At 42.5% G+C, this 24,128-nt stretch overlaps 2 protein-coding genes across 3 annotated transcripts; both read right to left on the bottom strand.

The window, feature by feature from the left end:
- Positions 1–3,982: 3,982 nt before the first annotated feature.
- Positions 3,983–7,494, bottom strand: LOC127292671 (ER lumen protein-retaining receptor). The gene is made up of 6 exons (XM_051322120.2): positions 7,252–7,494; positions 5,387–5,652; positions 5,061–5,176; positions 4,687–4,760; positions 4,535–4,598; positions 3,983–4,284 (listed from the first exon to the last, which is right to left on the bottom strand). Exons 1-6 carry the CDS (start codon positions 7,340–7,342, stop codon positions 4,248–4,250), a joined length of 648 nt encoding a protein of 215 aa, XP_051178080.1. The 5' UTR covers positions 7,343–7,494; the 3' UTR covers positions 3,983–4,247.
- Positions 7,495–12,567: 5,073 nt separating this feature from the next.
- Positions 12,568–17,058, bottom strand: LOC127292656 (PHD finger protein ALFIN-LIKE 1). 2 transcript variants are annotated; one of them, XM_051322109.2, is made up of 5 exons: positions 16,794–17,054; positions 16,676–16,708; positions 16,372–16,594; positions 13,260–13,389; positions 12,568–13,184 (listed from the first exon to the last, which is right to left on the bottom strand). In XM_051322109.2, exons 1-5 carry the CDS (start codon positions 16,918–16,920, stop codon positions 12,918–12,920), a joined length of 780 nt encoding a protein of 259 aa, XP_051178069.1. In that variant the 5' UTR covers positions 16,921–17,054; the 3' UTR covers positions 12,568–12,917. The 2 variants fall into 2 exon arrangements, with proteins under 2 accessions (XP_051178069.1, XP_051178064.1); XM_051322104.2 differs by having other exon boundaries at positions 16,372–16,708; positions 16,794–17,058.
- Between the last annotated feature and the right edge of the window lie 7,070 nt (positions 17,059–24,128).

The raw sequence follows: 24,128 nt of genomic DNA, 5'->3' as shown, positions 1-24,128 counted from the left end.
CTCTCTCGCCGGAGGAGATCGGCTAGTTGTGTGGCTAGCCGTGGCGGATCTCGCGATCCGTCGCCTAGCCCCCGATGGCGAGGCACAGCTGCCGGTGAAAGCCGGCCGGACTTCGGTCATGGCGTATGATGGCGGCGTGTTTCATCGTTACCTTGTTGAAGGCATTGTCTCTGCAGCCTGCGTTTCTTCGCCTGGGCTGCTCCGGGAGAAATCCTAGACCCGGGTCTCCCGGATCGGACGATGGCGGCGCGCAACGCCGTTCTCCCTGTTGGGGGCATCGTTTTTGGAGCAGACAACGGATGGCGGTGGTGCTGAGGTGGAGCGGTGTGCTTTCGTTGTGTCGGCGTCGTCGAGTCACCGCGGCATGGTGCAGTGGTGTCTCGGGACGGATGCAGTGTGATGGACTCGCGCAGGATGGTAGAGTCGTCTGGCGCCGTGGCGGCATCGATGGCAGGCATGGCATTGTCAATGCGATGATCTCTCTTGAAGATGGAGTCGAGGAAGACGGCGGTAGCAACTTCTATGGCGTAGGCGTTGGCGTATGCTGGGAGTCTGCTTGACTGGATGTGCTTCTCATCTGCTATTGGGCGGCCTGGGAAGGCATTTGGTTTTTGGTTGATGTGAGTTGGTGAATTGTCACCCCCTTCATCCCTCTGTAGGTTTAGCGAGGTGGCTTCGAGTTTGATCTTTTGTATTGCTCTTGTAAAGTGTTATGAATAATCTAATAAAAAAAGCCGTGTGCATCCCTTGGATGCAGAAGCTGGGGCGATATTTCCCCCATTTCAAAAAGAAAACAAGAGAGAACATATTCACTGACATGCAGCAAGACATATATATAGTATGATCATTTGTGAACTTAATTAGCCAGAATTTGCCAGCAGCTAGCAGCAGTCACCACGGGATTCCTCCCGCCCTTCGTCCTTGGAATTGGAAGGGAGCATGCGTCCATGTGGAGAGATGGTTTGATCCAGCCAAGCAGCCTCTGGTTGCTAATGTTTTTTTTTGTTGCCCGTTTCAACAAAAGCGTATGATTGTCAGATCAAAATGTTTGGACAAGTTTAACTATGTATCACATTTTGGTGTACTTCTAGATATTGCTTTACCATCATAGATTGAGAACACAGAAGATGGATTATTATTAGGACGGTTGCTGCTTTTGCCTCTTTACTCCGGTGGATTCAAGTTTAAACAAGACAGAGCTGAGAGAAAAACGGATGACTAATTTGAGGTAGAATTGGTGTTACTGGATTTTACATGCATTTGATATTACTGAAGTTTACAGATATCTGACGCTACTTGCTGAAGTTTGCTACCACTCAATGAATTTGTTACCTGTTGCTTGCTGAATGTCAGTACTATTTGCTGAATTGAACTACCGCTCCCTAAATTTTACACGAAGGATTTTTTTTTTTTGCCGCAGCTAAAGCCCATATAGCTTGAGGGAGAAGATGCAGAGAGCTCTAATGGGGATGTCATTGTTAACGACGAGTCCCTGTGACGCATGTCTCTCGGGCCCATCTATGGGAGAGCCAACTCAATGTCCACACCGTCGATGGATGGTGAATCATGCATGTGTGTCACGCCATGAATGTCGGATCCTATGGCTGGTGTGGCCTGTCAGGAGCTTTCACGGCGATCCACCACCACATCACTAACTTGTTTTCCCTCGGCATTATCACCGCGTTGTTTGATAAAAACATGTTATTGACTTTATAAAAATTGTTTGATCAATATCTCTATGTATCCTTTTTTGTTATTCCGTGGCAACGCACGGGCATTCAACTAGTATGTACAGTGTTCGCGTTCGGTAGCCTGCGGATACTCTAAGAGGAGCCCGAACTCGCAGCTGAAACTGAAAAAGTCCGGCGAGAATAGGTGTTCGGTTCGGAGATGGGCCAGAACGGAGCCCAAACTCGCGGCCTGGCCTGTAAAACGAGTTTGGGCCCCTGAGAAATCGAGCAGACGCCCCGTATTAAAAGGGGTCGTGGAGGGGAGTTCGGTTTCTAAACCCTACTCCCCTCCGCTGCTTTCACTCCCGCCGCCGCCGCCTGCCTCCTCTCCGGCGAGCGATTCCGCCTCCTCTGACGTCGCTCCGCCGCTTCGGCCACCACCCCTCCGTCCGCAATGGGGCGTTTACGACGCGTGGGTAGGGGAGGTGTCCGCCGGGTGTACGGGGAAGAGGCGGACCGCGCCAGGCGATCGCGCTCCAACGGCGCATGGAAGCGGGCCGGCCGGAAGTGGCAGGAACTTATCGCGCCGTCAAGCGCGCGAGGAGGCGGCTGAGGAAGGAGAAGCGGAGGCGCCCCCCGCTGCCGGCTCGTGCAGCCCGCCGCTGCCGACGCTACCCCCGCGCGGCAACGACGACGACGCCGCCGACGGGCCGCCTCTAACCTGCGGGAGCACCTCCGAGGCGGCGGCTTTCGAGGTGGCGGCGCTCATCGTCGCCTAGGAATAGCCGGCGACCAAAAACCCTCCGCCGGTGCCCCGATGACAGTATAGTCCAAACCGGGACTAAATCAAGTCTAATTAGGCCCTTTATTACCGAATGTAGTTCGAAGAAGCATGTATTTTGCCATCCTTATTGTAAATTATCAACGAATTCAGCTTGATCGGAGCAAATCGAGTTCAATCGCGAGTTTCATTTTCCCGCGACGTTTGATTTCCGCTTTTTCGATTCACGAGTTCGATTTCTGTTCTGCGCCGTGACAAAATCCAACATTTTTTCACAGTTTGGGAGATCGAACTCGTAATTTTCGGTTCCGCGATATACCGGGCTCTGCTAGAGATGCTCTAACCTAGCTTTGAGAGAAAAATTTAGTCTATTTAGATTCCTAGGCCCAGACCGCGTTGTGGCCAGCACGGTTTTTAAAACATCGGCAGGTCTATCTCTGGAGGAACGGTCGAATTGATCGTTCCTAGTTCCTATGGAGCCTCGTCTATTGTTGTGGAAAACTGCACACCATCATGTAACCGTTGCATGTGGGTAGAAGCGTGGAACACCACCATGTACACATTCCACTTCCAGTCACAGCCCTCTCACCCTCTCTTCCCTCAGTGACACAGCCTCTCACGCATATCCACCGCCGCCTCAATGTCTTCCTCGTCACCTCCACCCTCTCCGTCGGAGGCTTCCGCAGCCAATCTCCCTCCCCGGTGTTCGGACATGCGCACATGCATGATCCACGACTACGAAGTTGGTGGACTCCACGATGCGGCGGCGCAGATTGACACGTCCTCCACAACGCTGGGAGAGATGAGCCGCCGCCAGCGGCATCACCTGTGCTTCACACCCGGCGACCTCTGCCAGCAGCGACGACACAGGGGAGGCTTCGGTGGAGGGGGGGGCGGCCGACTGGATGGGGGAAGCCCCGTCCTCCCTCGGGGGAGGGGGGAGGGTTTCCTATACTATGTCAGTATGTCTCCTCAAGGCACTAACTTAGCTGAGCCCATTCCTGTCTGGCGTGCTCTGGTCTTTGCCCAGGAAGAATGTATGGACGACATTGTCACTGCCACTGATTGCCTATCTGTGGTGCAGCCAACGCGTTCTTCCTCAACTGATCGGTCCAGCTCACTAGCTCACTAGCTGTGCTCCGGTGATTGAAGATATCAAGAGGATTGTGGTCTCCTTCAGCTCGTGCTCTTTTATTCACACTAATCGTGCGCAGAATGTTGCTGCACATTGTTTAGCACGTTCCTAGCCTTCCGATTGTAACCGGAAGACTATTTGTATCGAATCCCTTTTTGATTGATTAATAAAGTACACCCATTTCCCTAAAAAAAAAAACTTGGCCACCAGATCCGTGGCTAACGAGCACCTTATGGGACGGCGGCGACTCTCCGACAAGCTCCACAAGGACTAGAACCGGAGCTAGGGGCAGATCTATGGATGACAGTGACACACTGACACCCACCACGTAGGGGCTACAACGTGAGTTCGGTTTCTTATGAGGAACATACATGAACATTACGACATAGCACGGCATCCATCGAATGAACCATATCAGATTCACTCAACAAGGGAGTACAGCAACACTGTCATTGAGTTCCAGAAAATATCAGAGTACAGAACCTCCCAGTGCTGATCATACACTCAGTTATGTTTTACAAGATACAAGGCGACCTAGCTTTCTCTCCGAAAATACTGGAAACAAGAAAACCCAGGAAACCATCTGTATGGTGTGATTCATGTCTGTCTGTCCATTAAGTTAAGCTAACACCCTAGTGTATCTTGGAAGGGAGGAGCAAGCTCAGGCTGGTAGCTCTAGCTTCACATTGTTCTTCCAGCTGCAAATTGTTTAGAATGTACGGTCAGTGGAAAGCAAACATTCGTGGTGACTAGGAACCACGTATGTACGGTGATCGTGCTACATAGTACATATCGCACAAAATATGTTATCTAATTAGTGAGTGAGTTATTACAGGACACAAGGCTATCCATTGGATTAATCTTTCTGGACTGTATGGATTGACTAGATAAAATCCAGCTTGTGCTTCATATTAGTACAGAAATGATACAGTGAAGCGAAGACAATACCTTAGTATGTAATAGTAGAAAAAATCACCATACAACAGAGTCTGAACGATACCCGCAATCCAGCCTGCATTGAAAGATCTCGGTTACAAAATGAGTAATGGTCGGTCACATCCACTATAGGAATGGGAAGGTATGGTGCATAGAGTCCATACTTATCCAGTGAACAAAATGGGGCTCAGTGAAGTATCGGTAAATCCAGTTAAAGATATAAAGTACGCGGTAGGCACTGCATCAACATCAGGGTAAATATGTCAGAAACATTTATGTAGTAGAATCGTTCCTCGAGCTCTAAAAGGGAGAATGAGGTCTCGAGATGATAATTCAATACAAGAGCATGGCATTAGGAAATTCATATAATTAACCAAGGAATCTATACTAGAACACAATTGTAAAGAAAGGGTACATTCACCGGTATGTTATATATAGGCAGCTTTTATCGTACAAAGTATAGTCCTAAGCTTTATTTGTTTCCATGCAAATGCAAAATAAAAGTTTGTGTCTTCAAATAAACTAGAGCAGACGTTACCCCAGAAAGAAGACATATTGGGCAGTCAAGTTGTCAATATTCCTCGTGCGCTGTAGCAGCACAAGTTGAGGCAGAATTGCTACAGCTTCCAAATAAATGGAGAATGCCCACATCACCTGTCCAGATTAACGGCACAAAAGATCACAACACTGCAGTCCAGACAATAAGATTTCAACAATAGTATCTGGTAACACCCATCACATCACACCACCATACAATGGCTTTAACAACTAAGACTCAAGTGCTACTACAAACTAAAAGCGTAAAGATTTTAGATTTGGCATCATAACAGCATCAGTGAGAATGTAGGAACCAACAAAACTGACCTCTCTAAAAGTAAACTTTTCATTGAGGAGGAGACCCAGAACCAAACATGGAAGCACTATGAAATGATGACGAAAGGTGTCATGCTCCTTGTCATAAGTTCTACGCACAATCTTGTGCCTTCTCATGTACCAAACTATTGTGAAAGAGCTTGCCAGGAAGACCAGCTTCATGACAGTGTTATATAAAGATACAAAATGAACAAACAAGTCCAAGTAACGAGCTGCAAACACAAGTGCATATAGCTCCTGCGTCTTCAGAGATACGCCTGCAATAAGTTGTCAAATATAAATACAGAAGCCCATCAAACTAAGTGCTAACATAGACTTTATGACAGTAGTATGAGTGTACATAGAAAGCACGGAAAGAACCAACTTCAGGTTTTTACGGAGCAATGTGGCTTATACGGAATTTGGCTCTTCAGCGGTTGTGCTATTAGCCTGTTATATAGACCTACAGCTAAGTCTGGAAGCAGTGTCATCCTGCCATTTATTCTTACCTAAGAGTTCCCTCAAGACATAGCTTGCCCAAGCCATAAACATTCTGAGCATGAGGACACTGCGGGTAACTGTCTAACGCTGATAATTATATTAGTAAGTTTCTAAAATCGAGGGAAAATTCCTCCTCCAGATTGATATTCAGCGTTCAAGATTAGCTAGCTCGCTTGTGGCCCACGAAGGCATGAAATAAACTAATAAGGCCTAAGTATAGGTACATAGTTAAATAGAGTGAACTTCTGGCTGCACACAATGTACTCTATCCAACATGTCAACAAATCCTCGGACATACCGAATCTTCTTGGTGCAGACTAAAAAGTGTCTGAATCAAGCACCTAATAGTTTTAAGCTTCTAAAATTCAAAGGCATTTTGTTCAATACAATCGTAAAAGGGATGTATCTAATTTCTCTCCATTATAAGGACTCCTTACTGAAATATTTTAAGTGAGGGGTGATTTATATGGTGATATGATCAAAATAAAACATCTGATGTTCAGCAAACAGAGACAGAGACAGAGCATCAGCCTCTGAGTGGTATATACGTTATAACAGGGTCATCCAGTATATACTACCTCCTGAATGGCCAGTTGAAGGACCGCCTTCTCTGCCAATTTGGGTGTTCATGGGTTTACCTCCGAGCCTTCCAATGGTCAGGGCAAAACATCGGTGCTAGGTTGTGTTTGTTGTTTAACTCTTTACTAGTGGTCTTCAGTACTTAATTTGATTCAGCAAAGAAGCACCAGTGGCACAGTGAACAGGAGTACATTTGAGCAGCTAATATGCGCCCTTCATGCATTCAAATCCTTTTCTGACTTTCTCTTTTAAGCATAGACAACTGATGATAAAATATTAACTCATAAGTGGGAAACTTACTGTTCCACTCTCATTGTATTGAGTAACTAATATGTTCTTATGTAGAACTCTACAAAAAACAAAAAACAAAAAAGAATCCTTGCTTTGGCGTATCCAGCAGTATTACAACTTATGCTCCTTGCATGATATGCTTCTAATTATCATCAACTGGGAAATTATTTGGTGGAAGTAGATGTGGAGGTTCCTAGCTGTGTTGGAAGACAGACAATGGTGCCATCTGTACTTTAACTTATGGTTCTTTGCCACAGTTTTATGAAGAAAGAAAACAACTTATTTTGGTGAAATCGACCTTCCCTCGTTTCTACCAACAAATTCCTGACTCAACCTAACTGAAAGTGCATTGCACACGCCACCATATCCCCAGTATCGAGCGCTCCAAGTTTGGATACACGGAAACGAGGAAAACCAGCAGATAAAATTGAAGAAACGCGCTGAATTTTTCGCACTCGCCTAATCCTACTCATATTTCTGGTTCCAGGGGGTGTCTACCGAGTTACCTGCGCATGACTTGATGGTGTGGATCTTGAGGAGTAGCACCACCACGCTGACGAGGTGGGTCATGTCCCCGGCAAGCCGGAACAGATTCATCTCCGCTTCCCTTCGGGCGGAGTCAGAATGGTCGGGATCAAATCTCTTGGGGTCTCAGATCTCGTCGGCGGCGGCAGCCTCTTTCGTCGGCGTTGTCTGCTGCGGAAGAATGGGCCGGTGGGGTGCTTACTGATTTTCTAAGTCCGGTTTAGAAAGCCGGTTTTGAGTCCAATACTCGTGTATAGGGTGTGTGTACACAAGGTAAAGGGATTTTCCCCACAGGATGTAAGTAGAACCATTTTCCTTGAATTGTGCCACATTTGAACCATTTTCCTTGAATTGTGCCACATTTAAACCATTGGCCTAGCACAAGGTGTAAGTAGAACCATTTTCCTTGAATTGTGCCACATTTGAACCATTGGCCTCATACAACCAATCATCAGAAGAAATGACCAATCAAAAAGGTCTCACATAAGCAATCTCATGCAATTGGCACCAATATAGGTGCCACATTTCAATCATTAGTCATTGCATCTCACACAAGTCACAATAGGAGCCTCCTATGAAGTAGCATCCACAAGCTAAGAGATGTCTTACAAGACCAAGGAACATGCAATACTAATGTCTTTTTGCACGGCCCTACATATTGCAAGGCCAATCCTTAACTCACATTATGTACTACTTAAGTTAATCATTGTCCATTGCAAGAAAGTGAAAACGTAATGAACATATTTTACTTACACTCAGCACACAAATCTCAGAGATGGAGTTAGCGAATCTAGTACACTGCACACCATTTGTGTTTGTATAATGCACATGGTTCGGTGACTCCATCCCTTGATCATGTTGTCCATGATTTAATCATTGGTCAAATAAAACAAGACAAGTGAATAAGAAAAGTGGGCGTCATAGGAACATACCACATATGAATCACCGAGATAGTATGCCACTTAGCAAGTACCAAGCACAACCACTCTGGTAGTACACAATGCAAGAAATACCAAGAAAAAGTTTATCAAATCCTTCTCCCAAAAATCCTATAGAAAAAACAAATTTTAAGAAGAATTTGAGGAGGAAGAACAATAGTGAAGGTCAACCAATGACTCCAATATCTAGATCGAAAGGCTTCCCTTAACATAGAACTTAGAAGAGGAATTTATTGGTGGAGTAGTGGATCTAGATCCCCTCTCTCTTTTAGTTCCCTCAAAAATGCAAGAATCATTAGAGGGATGAGGAGGAAGAAACATTTAGAAGATCAACAATGGTAGGGGAAATAAGCTCAATAACCTTAGAAAACCATTGGGGAAGAATAATACCCCTTTTATAGGAAACCCCCTAAAAACTGCCCCTTGGAACAAAAATAGGTGCTCCCGATTGTTCCCGGTCCTAGGTCTGGTCCTAGCAAAAATCCTGGTTCTGGTCTAGATCTAACTAGAAATAGACCGGACTGAGATGTTTTGGATTGGTCCTAGTCCCAAGTCCGTTTCAACTCCCGGAAACCCACTCTCACGTAAAAGGTGATATCTCTTGCATATATACAAACTTTGTTTTTCATGATCCATAGCTTATTTTGAAGCTAACAACAAGCTCTAGAACCTCAGATACAGAGAAAAAAGTTCAATAAGGGAGGATAAAACGCAACAAGAGGAAAGGTTTGACCTCTCTATAAAAGAACAATTGGCAAAAATCCCAACATAACAAACACAACAATTTTTAATACATAATATGTTTTTCATGAACTTGATCTTGTTTTGAGCTCTAAATTTTCACATGGATAGAAGAAAAATAACAACATAGAAGATAATGCCAAGAATGCAAAGCTTAATTTGAGATCTCTACAAACGATGTGATCAAGCTAATCACTTGAGAGCCCCGCTTGATAGTATGGTTATCGAACCTATATTCCAGTCTCCAAAAACAACCTTGAGATAGGTAAAATGGAAAACCTTTCAAGGTCATCCCTTTAGCATGCGCATTCCACTTAGACGTAACTAGAATATGACGATCATATGTCTGCAAAACACCTTTCTTGATTGTGCTTGCTTGGTGAAGACTCGCAAGTTCCTCCCCATAAGCACTAGGGGAAATCTCACTAAGGAATATCTTCACATATCCATTACCATAAAATGGAATCCAAGCTTCAAGCATATGATATCTTTGATATTCTCATCTTGAAATTGCACTTCTCAACTTTGATGACCATCAACACTTGATGAAATCCTCTCATGGGATTTACATAAATTTCCGTTTGATGGGAGCCCATGGAAAGATCATAATTCACATGATCCCACATGTGGTACATTTGTTATGCTTTGCGTGTTGACCAACTTGACTCCATTCATTGCACTTTGTCTTTGTCAACCTTGTATGTTCTCATACTCTCTCAAAATCTCTTGAGATGTATAAACAAATCTTCACTTGATTGCATGCTCTAAGTCTTGGTCAATCATAGCTCAAATCACGAGTCCATCATGACCTTGACTTAGAGGCATATCTTGATTTCTTCTCTTGTAATCAAACTGGTGGATCTTGAACCTCCATGACTTAAAACATAAGCTAGAACATGGCTTCCTTTGAGTTCCTCACAATAAATCCATCTTATTTTACTTTCTTCTTTTAACCTTGAATCCAACATATGATCAAGGATATTTCAAATATGATTGAATGAAAACATTAGACGATATGGTTCATTAATTACCAAAACCACATATGAGGCTCCAACACTTTCACATCAATAAAGTGTCTCCCAAAGTTTTTTTGCAGCATATCAACTTATCATTCCTCATGGGAAGAACGATGCATGGTAGATTGTATGCCGGCACAAAAATGCGTCATGGTAGGTGGAAGGCAAGACCTCCGCATTTTAATGCCGTAGTAGATGGGTGCATGCATACTTTATTAGAATCTAGAATACATGGTTGAAATAAATGAGGCAAAATTGTTATAAATACATATTGGCAGTCAGAAATAAGGATTATAGCTTGCCGGTCCCAAAGCAACATATTTTGTACTTGGGCACAGTAGTTTGTAAGTTCTAGTAAATTTAAGTTATTTACTTGCATTTGTGGACAACTGATAACTTTGAACTTGTAAGTATTGGTAGTTGTATGTGATAATTTTAGTTATTTTGGCATAAAATCTAACTTGTGATAAAAATGGTATTAATCAAGCAAAAAGTTAATCGATATTGGTTCATATGTAATGAAAGTGGTGGATGCTTTGTTCTCCAAATTTTGAATTTTTTCAAACGATGTGAGATGGTAAAATAAAACATGGTTTGACCTAAAAGTAAGATAGGATGAAGGAAATTTCTCAATGTATTTGTATATATCAGGTAAGTATTATTCATTATCTAAAGAATTACAAAATGCTCCATCTTTGTATTCCCTCCGCTCGAAATTAGTTGATGCAGCGTTTTTCCAAAATGAGCGAACCTACCTACTGAAATGTGTCTAGATATATTGGTCAACTAATTTGGAATGGAGGGAATATTGAACATCTCATTAGTGAGTTATTTTCTACTAAGCAATCTAATTGTTTGGTATTTAGCGCTTTGAGACTAGGTTAAACCTAAGTGCCATGTCTTAAATGATTGTATCTAACTTGTGCATTGTAGATCATTGATTCATATAACATTTAAACCGCGTTGTAAAGTATAATTTTTCCATGTATGATTACTTTTAGCTCTTAATGAATGGTTCTATTAGTCAAGGCTTAGTGGTTCACGCATGCATCTTTGAATGCTCGTATGTATATGAATCAAAAACCCTACGGTGGTATACTATGAATTAATGAATATGACTACCAATGTCGAGGCAATGAATTACTTTGATTTCATCCTCGCCTTCACTGTGATTGCCGCTGTATTTGTGGGTATTCATTCTTAACTGGTATAAGTGTCGCTCCAAGCTGCCACGGGGCTTCGGGCAAATTTTCATAAATCTTGCTTGGTGCCAATGGATGTTGACGAGGTTTACGCTACTGCACTAGCAAATTTCTTTGGATGATCCCGCCCTCCACCTACCTCGCTTTGCCATTGGGAACTACTTCGAGACCCACAGTACTTGAATTGGCACCTTTGGTGGACAGTTTGGAAGGACAGGTGAACACTTGCTCTTGTTTCCATACCTGTGGAGGCAAGCTTATACAGTATATGTTAATTCAGTAATTTATCCGCTTCCAACTTTCTTTATGTGCTTGCTGAAGCTTAATATAAAACAATCATCAAACAAGTTGATCGTGTAAGGAGTCACTGCCTCTTGGTCTCTTGGACAAACAAATAAGATGAGGGACAATTCTCTGGAGGCATGAGATTTGGTTTGCAGACCAAAACCTAGAGGGGGATTGTGAGTTATTAGTTTGGAGTTCCAGAATGATGCCTTACTTTTGATACCCCCTGAGTTATTATGGTTTGGCAGGCTTACTATCGAAATTCAGTTCCGCAAGTAACTTGCAAGATTATGTCTTTCTGGTGGCTAGATATTTGCTCTCTTCTTACCTCTTTCTGTGGTGCATCGAAATGTTCTCCAGGCAATGGAACCGCAGTTCTCTTTTGGATAGATTTCTCGATTGAGTCTCGGTTAGCAACTGATTTTGCGAGACTGTACCCGTATGCCCTTGACACAGATGTTTCTTTGCACACCATGCTTGCTTGCACGGGGCTATATCAGCTGGCACATCTCTTCGGAATTCCTCTACCTGAACAAGCATATCAGGAGCTTGATTCCCTGAGACAAAGGCCTTCAGACAGCTGAGTTTCGACAGACAGACCTTCATTTTACATAATGGTGTTTATTCTTTGGCTGGATACTTATAAGTTCATGTGTTTGACAAAACCTTATATTCTAAAAATCCAGGTTTTACTTGTCCTCCCTGAAGCAAACATCAAACTGTGTAAACATATTTTCTATATATAAACCATAATAAAAGCAAAGTGAAACTACTCGTTCAAAATGCGGTTAATTTTAGAAGTTTGCTAACAGTTATACTTTAAACACTCTCCTAAAGCCGGTAAGCCAACTAGTCCCTCTGTTGCAAATGATTGAAGTTCTAGGCTTGTCTTGAATGAAACTTTAAGTTTTACCAAGCCTACATAAAAAATACAGATATCTACAACATCAAATATAGCATATAATTTAAAAGTACATTTTATGATGAAACTAACCGAACTAATTTGGCATTGTAGATGTTGATTTATACTTCTGCAGACTAGATCTAAAGATTAATTGTGAGTATTGCAGTTTTTTCAAGCTAACCAAATTTGCTATTTCACCACAGGTTCCACATTACAGCTGAAAGGACCAATACATATATTAACATAGAATATCATAAATAAACCTCTCCGATTATTGGAAGACTGAACTTTCCACGAAAAGTTACACATATTTTCGTCATTCTACTATCCTTTCCCAGCAACATACACCTTTAACTCCTCTTCAGGACAACGTTAGAAGGCTATGAAAATGTGTGCGATCTTTCCTCACATGCATTAGCATCATCACCATTTGTAAACCTGAACGAAAGTACAGTAAACATAGCAAGACTGCAGTAGTTAGCCTTGCACAAGGAGTCTAAGTCTCAACCGCTGCTGCTTCAAGGTCCCCCATCCATGGGGGCCGGCCTCCCCGGTGGAGGGCTACTGCTGCCTAGGTCTCTTTGAGCTGCAGCTCGGGCATTTGTACTGCTTTATGCTCTCCGCCTTGGCAGGAGTTATCTTCACACACTTGCCATGGTACCACCTCTCGCAAACGTCGCACCCGATCCAGAATTCCTCCGCGCTGTATATCCCACCGCATGTCCCGCAAAGAGTCTCGCTGTGGTCGCCGTCATCTTCATCGTAGCCTTCATCAGCCTCCCTGGCGTTATTTTCCACACGTGGTGGCGGCGGCGCCTCACGTGCATGCTGAGGAGACAGAATGCAATCACACATAAGAGAAGGGAGGAGCCGTGGAGGTCAACAGCAAAGAATTTATTTTACCTTGGCTGGCAGCTTGTGTCTACCGCTGTTGTCAATACCAACCGATCTATCCCTCTCCTTCGATTGTCTCATCTCTGAGATGACTTCATAAACGGTTGCCAAATCATTCATCATGCCAAATAAACGCTTCCTGTTGGATTGCCAAGTGAAAGTAAGATAACATCATGACAACTTACTCTTTGCAACAATAGGAAATGCTATAAAAGGGTTCTTTTGTATTTGCATCAGCAGTGGTAATTAGACCATTGTCAAGCTGATTCACGACTACATATATTATCCTGATAAACTGTATGACCTCTATAGTTGGACTAGGCCAACGCATGATCTAGTTGTGCAAGCACATGCCACAAAAAACACAAAGGAGGGATCAAGCCAAGGCTGCTTATAATTGTGTAGCTACTTAGATACCAATATGATCAGGAAAATAATTATTGCTTAAATAAAGACTCAGACCCCCACCAAGAAATTCCAAGCTAGAAGCTCTAAAGAAACATTTAAAACAGCCAATTGCTTTGAGTTTCGAAGTGAAAAAGATGGGTAAAAACAACAAAGTTTCACTCCCCATAAGAAACCAACCTAGACCAACTGATTCCCACCCCTAACTGTTCTTCCTTAGATTGTGTGCTAGTCCTTCTGTTCTTCAAATCCAAACCAAAATATTCAACAAGTTCTCACAAATCTCAGACTCTATCAGAAAACCCGGTATAGATTCCTTTGTGGCATCCTTTGACAAAGGGCAGTACTACTATGTATGGTGATGCCACATGAAGAAATACAGACTTACTTGTCATCATCTACTAGCATACAAGAGGTTTTTAGTTGCTGATCTACTAATGGTACATCACCGATCGATCTATAAAATATAGTCTCCACAGTTTAATACAGCTTATTCACGTGAGGCATTTATCATGCAAAACAAATGAATGCAGTTGCTGTAGAGATCTCATGCCACGCTATATTTTTCTGTAGCAAAAAAGTACAATGACGTTCAGCCGAATATGTTTTTATCAGGGAGGGATGAAGAAATATTTAGTGTTTAATCCATAACTGAGTTTTAAAAAAAAACATCTATATCTAATTGACAAGCTGGTCAAGGTTTAATATGATAACAAGCCATACAGATTAATAGGACAGTTGACACAAATAGAATTGGTTAGCTCAACAGAACACAGTAAACTATCGGTCCCAATAAATTTAGAGATATCTCTACTGCAGAAACAATAAATGTTTGCAGAACATAATTTAAACCAAAATTGACAAAGCATAAAAGAAAGGGAAATACAATTTCGAGGGAAAAGGCTAGCACTACGGGATTTAATTAACACTGGGAAGACCTAATGAAAAAAGGTGCTAAAATAACGAGCAATTATGGGATACCAAAAGCAACTGCAATTGTTAGTCCCATAATGCTAGTCCCTTCAGTTCAAGCTTTTCTTTGATCAGGGTAAGAACACGAAGAATGGAAAAAAAGCATAGATAAGAAAACTTTAGTACAGTGTATCTAAAGGATCATAAATTTGGAAAAGTTTCTCACAGAAGAAACAGGCTAACAAAAAGACGAGACTATTATGCAAAACTACAGGTATTTTGTACAAACTATCACAAAACTTCAGATCTAAGTTCTTTCACATAGCTGTAGATTCAAGAAGCTTCCATACCACATTTCTCCAGATTTAAGACTTAAACGTTACATGCACCCATAATGACAAAACCAGCCCACATGTAATCCTCTAGATCCAACTCCAGCCGGTTTCAACCTTGGTCGAACCTCTCTTATAGGAAGGTGCAAGGCCAAGAGGCTAACAAGTTGACCAGGTGCGTTAGTATTTTGTTTAAGGGTGCGCAAAACACCAGATCATGCAAACTGGCCGGTAGCAACCTAGTTCAACTCCTTTCAGAGTTTCAGTTCACTTTCAAACTAGTATAAAAAATGAACTAGCCTAAACCGTGCAAACCGTTTTTGCACACCTGTAATATTGTAACATATAATGGCCCAACCTTAAATCTAATAACTTTCCAACATGATATCTTATGTAAAGAATATGTTTCAATACAATTTTCGGGATGGTGTGTTTTTGGAAGTTCTGCAAATTTTACACAAGAGAAAAATACATCTCTGTGGGAAATACAAGGTACAACCTAAAAGGCTAAAACTTGGCTTAACCAGGAACAATGAGGCATCTGTGGGGCATCACATCAACATTGACATTTTATGGAGACATTGAGTGAGACACCGCTTCCACAGTAGCAAACAGAACTATCCTTCTTCACAGAAGAAAGAACATATGATGTCAACATTATTATTGGCTGAATAAGAAATGTTTATTCTTTACATACATCTTTGAAAGTTAACACGGGACCAAACATAAAGGGGCAGACCAAAAACATGGATGTGTTCCTCAAGAATATATCTTTCTGAGCTCATATACCACACCATCCTCCATCTGCCCATGGCCAGTTAGGACAGTACAGACTATACGCGATAGCCTTAGGCACAAGACTGAAATCCATGGGGATATTAGGCATGGTTGGAATTTCATATCACAACTACAAGATAGAAAAACAAATAGACTCGCCTCATTCCAATGAAGTCACTACTCATGAGTTAATAACCTTAATCTTTCTCCACTCAGCTATTTATTTTCATTACTTGATGGAACATGTACACAAGAGACAACCATGATAGACTGGGTTAGATCTCCTTCTCCATGAGATCACAGAATAGCCACTAAGAAATTCCCCATTTAGAGATATATTTAGTATCATAGTTGTATGCAATAAATCGAAAATCAAATCGAAACAAGCCCGTAGATCACCCTTCACACGCACGTGAATAGCACATAACTTCTGAAATCAACCATATATACTATACAAGGCACCAACAAGTAACAACTTGCCTCTATGAGCTAATAATAGAATCCTATAAGGCCTGGATTTACTAAGAATCTTAACATGAATGCCCACAGATCCCCTACTTGTCTATGCACGACACCAAAAGGAAACAACTTGCCGAACTCCGCGGATTTAAGAAGCTTAACATGAATGCATTACGCGCTGTACTGCAGTAAAAGCATCGCTGAAATTCAAAGTAACAGAGGGGAACACCGCATACCTGTCGCTGCGGGTGAGGCGCGCGGCATAGTAGAAGGCGACGGAGACGAGCCATGAGTCTGAGTGGACGGCGACGAGCGCGAGCCAGTCGGTGCGCTTCATCCCGTCGCGGGCGAAGTTGATCCCGAGGGCCGGCTCCGGCAGCTCGGTGGGCACCTCCTCCGCCGGCAGCGCCACCTCCCAGGCCTCGTTGGCGTAGCCGTACAGGCAGAGGTTCTCCTTATCTGCCACATCGCGATCTGTCTGAGGCGGCGAATCGAAACGAAACTGCAGTGCTTGGGGGAGAGATCGCGACGGGGACTCACCTGGATCGCACTGCCCGTAGAACTCCTCGACGTCTGCGGAGCACAGGAGGGGGAGGGAGGGTTAGGGGTAGGGTTTGGGGTTTAGGCGGCGGGCGGGGAGGGAGGGAGCGGCGCTTACCGTTGGTGAGGGCGCGGAGGATGGCGGAGCGGCGGCCGCGGTAGTCCTTGTAGATGTCCTCGACGGTGCGGGGGGCGGAGCCGCCGCCGCCTCCCCCGGCGCCGGAGCGGCGGTAGGAGGCGTCCATCGCGGGCCGGGGGGGACGGGCGGCGGCCCTTGCGATCTCCGGCGAGATGGAGGTGAGGTGATCGCGATGCAGGCAGGCCAGTGAGGATGGAGTACACGCACGGGCGGTGACGCGGAAAGAGGGGGAGAGATGTGTAAGAAGCAGATTTCGCTCTCTTGCGTCTTGGTCCCTGTAAATATACTCGGATCCCCCCCCCCCCCCCTGTTTTCTTTTGGAAGCCATTGTTGACTCTACGGGTGTAAACGGAATGGATTTTTTGCTCTTATCGTGTTTCTTACCATTTCTATTTTTCTTGGATTTTGCTTCTATCGTGTTTATTACCATTTGTGTTTTATCTTTCTTAGAACCCATTTGAGATATGCGCGTGTCGTTGCATTAACCTCGAAATGGGAGAACAAAGATAAATATTTATCAGATTCGGAGACGGATAACGGATGCGGATTGGAATGCAAATTATGTTGGATGAAAACTTAGAAAGGGAGGCGGATTCATAACCAAACAATTAAATATATATGAATAAACAACATACAAAGAGAATTATATTTTCGACAAAACATGTATAGATCGAGTAAAATCAGGAAGATACACATAAGAAATAAGGTATACTTTAAGTGCGTGGAGTCTCAATCCAAAATATGTTATCTTCCGTAAGACAACATATTTTGGATTGGGACTTTGCAAACTTGGGTGGCGATGCCATGTCGCAAATCAACCACTTCATTCCCACATCACGTGTCCCCTCGTGATTTTGCCTCAGGCATCCTTATCTCTTTCGAATTTGATGTTTCCTCAAATTAAACTTTCTCTTGTCTCACGTATAGTTGTGGTTATTTTATTGCGAGATGTCTTGCTTCTGCCCACTTAACCACCGCGTCAACTCGCTTCCTTGGAGCTGCCCCCAAATATCCTCTAACTAGGTTGTGATCTCCATCCTATTCCAACCACCCATGGCAAAGCATGTATCTCCATTTGAACGGATCTCGTCAGTACTTATGTTGAGAGACGCAAGTTGCAACGAAATTTCCTACGCGGTTTTTTGAATGTTGAAATCATTGTAGTTTTTTTCAATGAAAACATTGATGCTTATTGTTGTAAATGGCAATGCAATATGCTGCAAAATAATTTTCACACTAGTTGAATGTTGGATCTTTTACTAATTTATTTTGTAATGCTATGTACTTTGCTTTGATAGTTTTGAGGTATTTGTTGTGAGCATTTTGCTGCAATGTTACATGTGTGCTTCGTTTTTGTAGAAGTATAAAAATTATGTAATGAACATACACCAAATTTTGTTCGATTGCATACCCAACTGATGTCGCTACTGTCCACGTGATGGTGAACCAAGACCTGAGAGACATGACGATGCATGTAAAATGCATGCATGAACTTTGTAGTTTATTGACACATATTCGCACATATCTGCAACATATATGATGTTATATCCATGTTTCGATTTTTGGGAATTTACTAATGATTCCCTTTATTTTGGTTATAACTCTGCAGGACATCAAAACTCTATTTTGTGTATATTTAGCTTCCAGGTACCTAAACGAAGTCAAATGAAGCTAGAACTCTCGGTGTGTCAATATTTCGTCAAGAGAAGCATCTGGAGCACTTGGACCTCACGAGATGGGCCAGGAGGGCCAAAAGAGGCCAGGTGGCGCGCCTAGTAAGCGGGGCACTCCACCCTACCTCTTTCCCTCCTCGGTCGTCTGATTCGCTTGATTATTTCATCCATAGACTTTGTATAACCTAAAAACCTCTATATAAAGGACTTCCCGAGGCTTCCTCAAGAGATCACCGCTGAAACACTGAAACACAAAAACAAAGCCAGAACCAGCAAATATTAGAGGAGGGAACTCCACCGGAGCCGTCGCCGGAGGGATCCCCACCTTTTCCAACATCTCCACCACCATCACCATGTTTAAGAGGGAGTAATCCACCTCTGGACTATGGGTTTGTGTCAGTAGCTTGATCTATTTCTCTCTTATTCTTCATAGATCTAGTACCATATGAGTTGTCCAACATGATTATGGTCATATATGTAATTCCTATGTGGTAATTTTTTATTCTATGATTTGATATGTGAGATTGGTAAGATGTATTGATAGATGCATATTATGTACCCCGTTCTTAAGTATTTGTTCTAATCCAACTTGTATGTAAGAGCATGTGTGGGCAGAAATGCTTATTAGATGGAGTAGCATGGTGGTAGTGGTTGAATAGTGACAACAAATTCAAGATCTATTATGGTATTTACCTTTCTTTTGCTACCTCACTAGGGATAAAGTGAATCCATGTGCTATAATTATCTTGTGACAATGAGATAATCTTGTTTGGTCAAGGTAGCATATTTATGATTCAAACATCATGTCAAATTACTTACGGCTATACTATGTTGATTCTTAATTCAAGATTGCTTGAAGTTTTCCCTTTATTGAGGAATTTAAGAGAGATGTGTTGCATCATCTCTATGTTAGGACGTGATGCCCATATGAATGCTTAACAAACATATGTTGAAGTTCCACCAATATTTTTGTCTTTGATGAATTGTTTATGTCCACTACAACTTAAAAAGAGAGTATACATGTGAACCCATGAACCCGGTCCATTTTAAATCATTAGAAACACCTTTCCAACACAATATGACAACACTTCATATTTTCTGCAATTTATTAATCCAAAAATAAAAAAATACTTTCTTCACTTGCAAACACACAAAACCCAAAAACAATTATCTCTTTATTGCTTTCATATTGCTTGCTTAATTTACTTGTTTTATTTTACTTTACTTTTCATATTACTAATACGAAACCTTGTGCTTGACAACCACACGGTGAACGTGAGGACACAAGACGAAAACTTTGCTTTGCAGGTTGCTAGAAGAGGAGAAGAAGAATTCAGCCTCTAGCTAACTCCCCGAGAGTTCAATATAAACCCTCTAGTCACTCTTGTGTGGAAAAGATGCTTGCTACAACACTCTCCACTTGGAGTCCCAACAAGTTGGTACACACGGAGTTGTTGCCATCACGTCGAGAAGCTATCTTAGAGGGACGCATCATCAACGCTTGGCCAAAGCGTGGAAGCAATTGTAGGGTTCCATTGCAAAAAAAATCCTACGACAGAATAACATAGCCAAGATCTATTCTATGGAGATGCAACGTAACGTAGGGGATCAGTGTTCATACCCTTGAAGATCCAAAAGCCTAACATTCCCAAGGAACGTTTGTCAATGAAGGTGTGCGTCGATGCCGACCTCAAGGTCATGAAGAATTCCAACGATGAAGTGCTCCAAGTGTCGCGCCTACGCACTTCTACGCACGTACGGTGTATAGACGTCTCCCGTGCTCTGTTCCAGCGAAGCAGCGAAAGTAGAAGATTCGTACTAGTGTTCCAGCAGCACGATGGCGTGCATATGGTGGAGAATACCCCAATCCTACGGATGTTCCAAGCTTCGGGAACACACGTGAGGGAGAGGAGAGGGAAGGGAGAGAGAACTCAGGGGGATAAATGTGGAGAGCCCCCTGATACGTCTCCGACGTATCGATAATTTCTTATGTTCCATGCCACATTATTAATGTTATCTACATGTTTTATGCACACTTTATGTCATATTCGTGCATTTTCTGGAACTAACCTATTAACAAGATGCCGAAGTGCCGCTCTGTTTCTGCTGTTTTTGGTTTCGTAAATCCTAGTAACGAAATATTCTCGGAATCGGACGAAATCAACGCCCAGGTTCCTATTTTCACCGGAAGCATCCGTAACACACGAGAAGGACCAGAGGGGGCACTGGGCCCCTGCACCATAGGCCGGCGCGGCCTGTGCCCCGGCCGCGCCGCCATATGGTGTGGGCACCCCTTCAGCCCTCCTGCGCCGCCTCTTCGCCTATATAAAGCCTCCGTCGCGAAAACCCTGATGCGTTCGACGAAACCCACAGAAACGTTCCAGAGCCGCCGCCATCGCGAGGCCAAGATCTGGGGGACAGGAGTCTCTGTTCCGGCACGCTGCCGGAACGGGGAAGTGCCCCCGGAAGGCTTCTCCATCGACACCGCTGCCATCTTCACCGCCATCTTCATCACCGCTGCTGCTCCCATGAGGAGGGAGTAGTTTTCCATCGAGGCTCGGGGCTGTACCGGTAGCTATGTGGTTCATCTCTCCCATGTACCTCAATACAATAATCTCATGAGCTGCTTTACATGATTGAGATTCATATGAGTTTGTATCACAATTTATCTATGTGCTACTCTAGCAATGTTATTAAAGTAGTTTTATTCCTCCTGCACGTGTGTAAAGGTGACAGTGTGCACCGTGTTAGTACTTGGTTTATGCTATGATCATGATCTCTTGTAGATTGCGAAGTTAACTATTGCTATGATAATATTGATGTGATCTATTCCTCCTACATATGCATGAAGGTGACAGTGTGCATGCTATGTTAGTACTTGGTTTAATCTGTTGATCTATCTTACACTACAAGGTTACTAAAATATGAACAGTAATTGTGGAGCTTGTTAACTCCGGCATTGAGGGTTCGTGTAATCCTACGCAATGTGTTCATCATCCAACAAGAGTGTAGAGTATGCATTTATCTATTCTCGTTATGTGATCAATGTTGAGAGTGTCCACTAGTGAAAGTGTAATCCCTAGGCCTTGTTCCTAAATATCGCTATCGCTGCTTGTTTACCGTTTCTTTACCGTGTTACTATCGTCGCAATACTACCACCATCAACTACACGCCAGCAAGCTATTTTCTGGCACCGTTGCTACTGCTACTATATATTCATACCACCTGTATTTCACTATCTCTTCGCCGAACTAGTGCACCTATTTGGTGTGTTGGGGACACAAGAGACTTCTTGCTTTGTGGTTGCAGGGTTGCATGAGAGGGATATCTTTGACCTCTTCCTCCCTGAGTTCGATAAACCTTGGGTGATCCACTTAAGGGAAAACTTGCTGCTGTTCTACAAACCTCTGCTCTTGGAGGCCCAACACTGTCTACAGGAAAGGAGGGGGAACGTAGACATCAAGCTATTTTCTGGCGCCGTTGCCGGGGACCAGAAAGCTACACAACAGGGATTTCCTCCCTCGTCAACCACGCGCCAGTCCTGGACAGCATCAAGCACTTTTCTGGCGCCGTTGCCGGAGAGGAAAGGTAAAAGGTACTCACACTCCGTATCTCGGCTACTAAGCTATTTTCCGGCGTTGTAAGTACTCAAAGCTATTTCCTTTAGATCCTGCAATTGCAACTTTTTGTTTCTTGTTTACACTAGTAAGGCATAATGGACAACATCTGTGAGCTTTTTATTCTATTTCCTGAGTCAAGACATGAATGGTTTAATGCGAAAATTAAAAAACCTATGGAATCTTATTTGCATGCTAGTAGCAATGATATTAGTATGAACGCTTTGAACACCATTGTTGCTAATGATATGGAAAATTCTAAGCTTGGGGAAGCTGGCTTTGATGAGCATGATATTTTTAGTCCCCCAAGCATTGAGGAGAAAATTTTCTTTGATGATACTTTGCCTCCTATTTATGATGATTATAATGATATTGGTCTTTTAGTACCGCCTGTTATGGAGCATAAATTTGATTATGATTATATTATGCCTCCTATATTTGATGATGAGAATAATAATGATAGCTACTTTGTTGAATTTGCTCCCACTACAACTAATAAAATTGATTATGCCTATGTAGAGAGTAATAATTTTATGCATGAGACTCATGATAAGAATGCTTTATGTGATAGTTATATTGTTGAGTTTGCTCATGATGCTACTGAAAGTTATTATGAGAGAGGAAAATATGGTTGTAGAAATTTTCATGTTACTGAGACACCTCTCTATGTGCTGAAATTTTTGAAGCTACACTTGTTTTATCTTCCTATGCTTGTTACTTTGCTTTTCATGAACTTGTTTATTTACAAGATTCCTATGCATAGGAAGCATGTTAGACTTAAATGTGTTTCTAATTTGCCTCTTGATGCTCTCTTTTGCTTCAATTACTATTTCTTACGAGTGCATCATTAAAACTGCTGAGCCCATCTTAATGGCTATAAAGAAAGAACTTCTTGGGAGATAACCCATGTGTTATTTTGCTACAGTACTTTATTTTATATTTGTGTCTTGGAAGTTGTTTACTACTGTAGCAACCTCTCCTTATCTTAGTTTTGTGTTTTGTTGTGCCAAGTAAAGTCTTTGATAGTAAAGTCAATACTAGATTTGGATTACTGCGCAGAAACTGTTTTCTTGCTGTCACGAATCTGGACCTAATTCTCTGTAGGTAACTCAGAAAATTAAGCCAATTTACGTGCATGATACTCAGATATGTACGCAACTTTCATTCAATTTGAGCATTTTCATTTGATCAAGTCTGGTGCCATTTTAAAATTCGTCAATACGAACTGTTCTGTTTTGACAGATTCTGCCTTTTATTTCGCATTGCCTCTTTTGCTATGTTGGATGAATTTCTTTGATCCACTAATGTCCAGTAGCTTTATGCAATGTCCAGAAGTGTTAAGAATGATTGTGTCACCTCTGAATATGTTAATTTTTATTGTGCACTAACCCTCTAATGAGTTTGTTTCGAGTTTGGTGTGAAGGAAGTTTTCAAGGGTCAAGAGAGGAGGATGATATACTATGATCAAGAAGAGTGAAAGCTCTAAGCTTGGGGATGCCCCGGTGGTTCACCCCTGCATATATCAAGAAGACTCAAGCGTCTAAGCTTGGGGATGCCCAAGGCATCCCCTTCTTCATTGACAAATTATCAGGTTCCTTCTCTTGAAACTATATTTTTATTCGGTCACATCTTATGTGCTTTACTTGGAGCGTCTGTGTGCTTTTATTTTTGTTTGTGTTTGAATAAATTGGATTACATCATGCTTGTGTGGGAGAGAGACACGCTCCGCTGGTTCGTATGAACACATGTGTTCTTAGCTCATAGTATTCATGGCGAAGTTTCTCCTTCGTTAAATTGTTATATGGTTGGAATTGGAAAATGATACATGTAGTAATTGCTATAATGTATTGGGTAATGTGATACTTGGCAATTGTTGTGCTCATGTTTAAGCTCTTGCATCATATACTTTGCACCTATTAATGAAGAAATACATAGAGCATGCTAAAATTTGGTTTGCATAATTGGTCTCTCTAAGGTCTAGATAATTTCTAGTATTGAGTTTGGACAACAAGGAAGACGGTGTA

The sequence above is a fragment of the Lolium perenne genome, chromosome 1, assembly GCF_019359855.2.
Source record: "Lolium perenne isolate Kyuss_39 chromosome 1, Kyuss_2.0, whole genome shotgun sequence".
Taxonomy (NCBI): Eukaryota; Viridiplantae; Streptophyta; class Magnoliopsida; order Poales; family Poaceae; genus Lolium; species Lolium perenne.
Note: the sequence above shows the minus strand (reverse complement) of the source record. Positions and strands in the feature narration are given on the sequence as shown.

What these genes read in the sequence shown, in the direction of transcription:
- LOC127292671 (XM_051322120.2), bottom strand. Translation starts at nt 7,342, where the DNA reads ATGAATCTGTTCCGGCTTGCCGGGGACATGACCCACCTCGTCAGCGTG. An exon ending in CACCATCAAGTCATGCGCAG is followed by an intron (nt 5,653 to 7,251) that starts GTAACTCGGTAG and finishes AACTTATTGCAG; the next exon opens with GCGTATCTCTGAAGACGCAG. An exon ending in CAATATGTCTTCTTTCTGGG is followed by an intron (nt 4,761 to 5,060) that starts GTAACGTCTGCT and finishes ATGTTGATGCAG; the next exon opens with TGCCTACCGCGTACTTTATA.
- LOC127292656 (XM_051322104.2), bottom strand. Translation starts at nt 16,920, where the DNA reads ATGGACGCCTCCTACCGCCGCTCCGGCGCCGGGGGAGGCGGCGGCGGC. An exon ending in CCTCCGCGCCCTCACCAACG is followed by an intron (nt 16,709 to 16,793) that starts GTAAGCGCCGCT and finishes TGTGCTCCGCAG; the next exon opens with ACGTCGAGGAGTTCTACGGG. An exon ending in GACACAAGCTGCCAGCCAAG is followed by an intron (nt 13,185 to 13,259) that starts GTAAAATAAATT and finishes CTGTCTCCTCAG; the next exon opens with CATGCACGTGAGGCGCCGCC.